This window comes from Barbus barbus, assembly GCF_936440315.1.
Source record: "Barbus barbus genome assembly, chromosome: 31".
In the NCBI taxonomy this organism is placed as follows: Eukaryota; Metazoa; Chordata; class Actinopteri; order Cypriniformes; family Cyprinidae; genus Barbus; species Barbus barbus.
Window position 1 is genome coordinate 11303331 of NC_136759.1, and position 6000 is coordinate 11309330.

Consider the following 6000-nt stretch of genomic DNA (forward strand, 5'->3'; position numbering starts at 1 on the left):
GTTCACCTGCTCAGTTCCTTTCCCTGTCCTCAATTTTCACATAAATGTACCGCACTGATATTTGTCACACCAACGCCCGATGAACGAAGAAGAAAAAAAAAATTCAGTCTCGTTCTGTCATATGCTGACAAAGTGCGATACAATTCAATTCTCAATTACAGTTCAGCCATTGAAAAATATCGAAAAGGTAGCGCAAACTCTCAAACCAGTAAATAGTCGTGCGATCCATGAATATAAACAAACAGTCAAGGAAGCGCATAAACAGTACTCGAAAATCAGACACGCACCAACCGCATGGTCCCCCTAGTTAGCAAGCTAGTCAGCACGGTCTGGCGGCTGCAGCGCAACAAAACCTCCCACAACGAAAATCCTCTTCCAAAAAAAAAATAGAGCAAAAAAAATATATATATCCACATAGAGGAAAACAAACGATGGTCGGTAAGAATCCAGTTGTTCGGGCGCCAATTTGTAACGCGGGCCAGAGAGTTAGAGTCTACCCGGAGAAAACAGGAAGCTGAGGGAGAGAGAATGAAAACTCGAGGCAGTCAGCTGGTTGTCCCACGAGCCTTTATGGTAGTTTCTTCATCAGCATACTCGTCTCACACACATGTAAAAGAGCGAGTGCAGAATAGAAACAGAACACTCTGGTCCCGTCACAAAATTAAGGGGATGAACACGTTAATGCAGTACACAGCGGTAGAGCGACCATCCCTCTTCACTCTCTGTACGTGCGCGCTCACAACAACATGCGTGCATACGTACCATAACAACATCAACGTGGATTGTGTGCCTCTCCTCTCTTCCTCCAGACTCTGGGACCTTGATTTCCAAAGGAAATGCAAAATTTACTTATATCAGAGAACATAACTTTGGACCACTCAACAGCAGTCCAGTCAATACGCTTCTGACGCTGTCTCTTGTTCAAGAGTGGCTTGACACAAGGAATGCGACAGCTGAAACCCATGTCTTGCATGCGTCTGTGCGTGGTGGTTCTTGAAGCACTGACTCCAGCTGCAGTCCACTCTTTGTGAATCTCCCCCACATTTTTGAATGGGTTTTGTTTCACAATCCTCTCCAGGGTGCGGTTATCTCTATTGCTTGTACACTTTTTTCTACCACATCTTGTCCTTCCCTTCGCCTCTCTATTAATGTGCTTGGACACAGAGCTCTGTGAACAGCCAGCCTCTTTAGCAATGACCTTTTGTGTCTTGCCCTCCTTGTCCAAGGTGTCAATGGTCATCTTTTGGACAACTGTCAAGTCAGCAGTCTTCCCCATGATTGTGTAGCCTACAGAACTAGACTGAGAGACCATTTAAAGGCTTTTGCAGGTGTTTTGAGTTAATTAGCTGATTAGAGTATGGCACCAGGTGTCTTCAATATTGAACATTTTCACAATATTCTAATTTTCTGAGATACTGAATTTGGGACTTTCATTAGTTGTCAGATATAATCATCAAAATTAAAGGAAATAAACATTTGAAATATATCAGTCTGTGTGTAATGAATGAATCTAATATACAAGTTTCACTTTTTGAATGGTATTACTGAAATAAATCAACTTTTTCATGATATTCTAATTTTAAGACCAGCACCTGTGTGTATGTATGTATATATATATATATATATATATATAGCTTTTGGTAGCAGCAACAATTATTATTTGTCTTTCGGAAACTAGTCTGGGACAGCAGAAAATCGTGCAGTGTGTCTTGGGCTTAACACCCTGACGAAGGCCTGTTTGGGCTGATATGCGTTGGTGTCTTTTTAATATGTAGCCCTGTCTTAGAATAAAGGCTTTTTACTGTGCTTATTATATGAGTGCAAGGATGTCGATTGCAACGGGATCCACGTTTCAATTAAGATATCAATTTATTGATGCAAGCTTAATTTAATCCTGTTTATTGATAAATAATGTCTACACATGTAAATCTTAATTTCTTAATTTTTGTTATCATCATATTTATTTAGGGGCAACCTCTCTAAAAGTAGCACATCAAAGTATCAGTTTCACTAGATAAACTGATACATGAATAAGGGAATATGTTGCAAATAACACAATAGTATTGAGCTGGGTCAGATTCTGGGAGAGACTGTAGGAAAAACAACAACAATCCTCCAAATGTCTTGATTCATTATTAACAATATCATGCAATGCTATTCAGCTAGGCCCCTACTGCCTAAATAGGCTACTCAACTACTCAGCTTTTTTTCTTTTTTTACTGTGTCATAAGGACAACCACTACTTATCGAAAATAGCATTCAAGATCAAGTTGTTGTGGCATCGTTGCAGGCCCCTCTAAGCTCTGGGCAATATGCACTTTTGCCCACATTGCAAACAAATTAAGAATTAATGTGAAGAAATAATTGCATCATCGATTGAAAGCGTTTTTGCTCCAGGGTAACTTTTTGTTTTTCAAACTTCAGCTGTTAATGAGCTGACATAGAACATAGAAACAAACTAATGTTTGATAAACAAAATGTCACTCAGTGATCATGAAGGAGGCCTGCCTCTTCAGGGACAAAGAACAAGAAGTAGGAAATTAAGACACCGGGGAAAAGACGCTTTTTATGGCAACTGTTTGCACGTTACTTACAGTTAATCAGCAACAAAACAGTTGCTATTATGATGTTTACAACTAATTTCAATGATTATCACCTAGCAATTACAAAGTAAAGGTCCAGAGAGAGACTGCATACATCTCAATAATAATCAACAAAGAGAAGAGGAGGAAAAAACAGACCGAAAGACTGAGGCCCATAATGCTGTTAAAGCAAAGTGTCACTGATGGCCTTTGATGACCATCTGATGCAAGTAGGGGAAACCATTCACGAAAATCCTGCTTTGTTTACTGTCACCTAAGCAAAAGTTAATTATTATAGGTTATTAATTTATGTACCTTAGAGACACAGACCTGGGCAGTGTGACTTCCCCAACCGTGCTAAATTATTAAATGATTAATTAATTTGTGGTATAATTGGCCTAGAAACTTCCAAATAATCCCAGTGGAGAGATTATTAAAATAAGTGATAGCACTGGGAATCACCGTCATGTGGCCTGCTGTCAGTGGAGTATACTGTGATTATTTATCTCTTTTCTTTACACGAATCACTCTAAAAGTATGATTGTCTTATTCAAAGTAAATATTCAGGTTTACTTTACCACATATTCTACGTAAAGTATACTCAAGGTCAATTAGTTTCTTTCATTATCCGGTTTTCAAGTGATAACTTACCCCTAAATGTGATTTAAAGATTATGCTTAATGTGCAAACCTATTCAACTCATGCTAAAAATAAAGCTATCCCTTTTTAATACACATAACACCAATTGTCTATTGTCCGTTATAGTTCGGAGTGCGTATAAAATTGCCAATGCCAAACATTTTTTTAAATTGCAAATTTAACAAAACATTATTTACATTTACACTTTTTAATGACACATTTGTATAATTAGTATAGTCCACTGACAGCAGGCCACATGACGGTGATTCACAGCCGTCATTGAGTCTGTCCTGTGCACTTCAGTAACTGTCTGGTTTGGTTCTAATTTGTCATTAAAATAACCTTCAGTCTCAGTATACTAAAAGCAATAGTAAAAAAGGCAGCGGCTATTTGCACTAAGTGTAAATAGCGATAGACGCTATTTACACTATGTTAAAATAGCAAGATTTCCTGCTATTTATACTACTTATTGCAAATAGTGGCAATTATCTGCACCTCAGTATTGTAGTACATTATAAAACAGTACGCAATAATAACGTACTGAGTGTAAATTATCATTTTAATTCAAATTTATTAAATGGATGCCACCTTATTGGGACAATAAAGCCCTCCCTACACCTACCCTAACCCTACCCAATACTTTATTTTCAACTTTTTGATTATTTCCTTCATTTTTATTGAAAATAAATGCCTTTCTGATGCGATATGAGATTTGAAAAGGGAGAAAAAAAAATGTTTGGCAAAAGGTGGGCTCAAACTCGGGTGGATCGCGTCAAAAAGCATGCGCCTTACCATCTATACCACTGAAACTGATGTTGAGCTAACTTCTTTTTTTATTGTTGACTAACGCAGTCACGCGTTAATGGGCGGAGTTAGTGTAAATAGCCTTTGCCAACAAGATGGGCTATTTGCACTTAGTGTAAATAGACACTCCGTAGAAAAAATAGGTAAGTTAGTTAATTCCTTTGGCCACTAGTCAGTAGCCAATAAGAAACGCAAGAGGCATATGGTCAGTGTCATCGACCAACCACAAAATTCCCCGCCTTATTAAGAGGGACAAAATGTGCCTTAAATATCTTTGACTTTAACATATTTTTGGAGAGTGTAAAAAGACGTACTGTGTATTGTAAGTAAATAATTTTACTGATATAGAGATCAACTCGGATACTTTTCCAGTTCAAAAACTTGATTAGATGATAATGTGATCCTTTTTGTTCCTTATTGTATTTTGTTTTGTTTTTTAAAAATGATAAAATGCTGTTATCATTCTGTGATCCAATGTTGTATTTTAATGTTGTAATATTGTAAAATGTTGTACACTGTTCTAATTATTCTTTTTTTTCATTCAGCCATCAGATCATGATGTCAGCAGGAAACATCAGCTTTGTTAAGGACTTTTATATCGTTGGTTTTCCTGGGCTTCAGCAAGAATACTATGGTGCAGTGGCTGCTCTGCTGCTTTTTGTCTATATGTGCATCTTAGTGGGGAATGGAATTTTTATAGCACTTTTTACTCTAGAAAAATGCCTTCATAAACCTATGTATTTTATAATCTTAAACCTGGTTGTAAGTGACATATTATTCAGCACCACTACCTTACCAAAGATTATTGCTAGATACTGGTTCCAGGCAGGTAGTATTTCATTCACTGGTTGCTTCATTCAAATGTATTTTGTGCACTATTTTGGTTCAGTCAGTTCTGCTATCCTGGCAATAATGGCCTATGATAGGTATGTAGCCATCTGTAATCCCCTAAGATATTCTAATATAGTCACAAAGTTAAACATTTTCTGTCTTTGTCTGGCTGCATGGGTGCTAACACACGCATGCCCTTTAATGATGGCAATAAGGGCTTACCCTCTGCCTTACTGTGCAGGAATCACAATTATACACTGTTACTGTGATCACATTTCTATCACATCACTTGCATGCACTAACAGAGCACTGTACGGTGTTCCAGCCTTTGCATTTGCTATGGTTGTGTTGCTCAGTCCTCTGGCCTTCATTGTTTTCTCTTACTGCGCTATTATTGTAGCAGTTCTGCGTATATCGAGCACTCAAGCAAGGCTGAAGACTTTCTCCACCTGCAGTCCTCAGCTCATCATAATTGCTCTCTTTTTCTTACCCAGGTGTTTTATTTATTTGTCTAGCAACATTGGTATCAATTTCAGCACTGATTTGCGCTTAGTCATTATTATGCTGTATAGTCTGTTTCCACCCATGATCAACCCCCTCATTTACTGTTTAAGAACTAAAGATGTGAAGGAAACCTTACTCAAAAGGATAAAGGTTTCAGTGAATCCCCTATTTATTCCAACAAAAGTGAATGTATCCACTGTATGCATGTAAATGAATACAGCAGTCATACATTAGAAGAAACAAAAACAAAATAGTATCAGATGTAAACATACTAAATTAGTAGAGTAACTGTGAGAAGATACTATTTCATCAGTTTTATCCACAAAATTTGTATCATTGGAGTCTGATATATATTTTGAAAATGATAAACTAGCTATATTTCAACTAAACTATATTTAGAAAAACAAAGTCAAAAAGAAAAAACGAAACATCTGCTCCCAGCGGAAGCAACATCATTTGCACATTATTTATTTATTTATTTGTAAGACAAGTCAATAGCTGTAATTTTGTGATGCACATTTTGTCTTAAATGTGATGTTTTAGAGGTTAAGAACTACAGGGTATTTTTTCACTGTTATTCATGCCATAGTCTTTACAATTTACATGTCAGATATAAACAAACTGAGACTGCTACTGTGAT

The 6000-nt window shown here is 37.0% G+C and overlaps 1 protein-coding gene across 1 annotated transcript; it reads left to right on the forward strand.

The window, feature by feature from the left end:
* Window positions 1–4583: 4583 nt before the first annotated feature.
* or30bt1 (odorant receptor family 30, subfamily BT, member 1) lies at window positions 4584–5570 on the forward strand (the record flags this gene model as incomplete). Its single annotated transcript, XM_079387461.1, has 1 exon — window positions 4584–5570. The coding sequence occupies one exon, from the start codon at window positions 4584–4586 to the stop codon at window positions 5568–5570; it is 987 nt and encodes a 328-aa protein (XP_079243587.1).
* Between the last annotated feature and the right edge of the window lie 430 nt (window positions 5571–6000).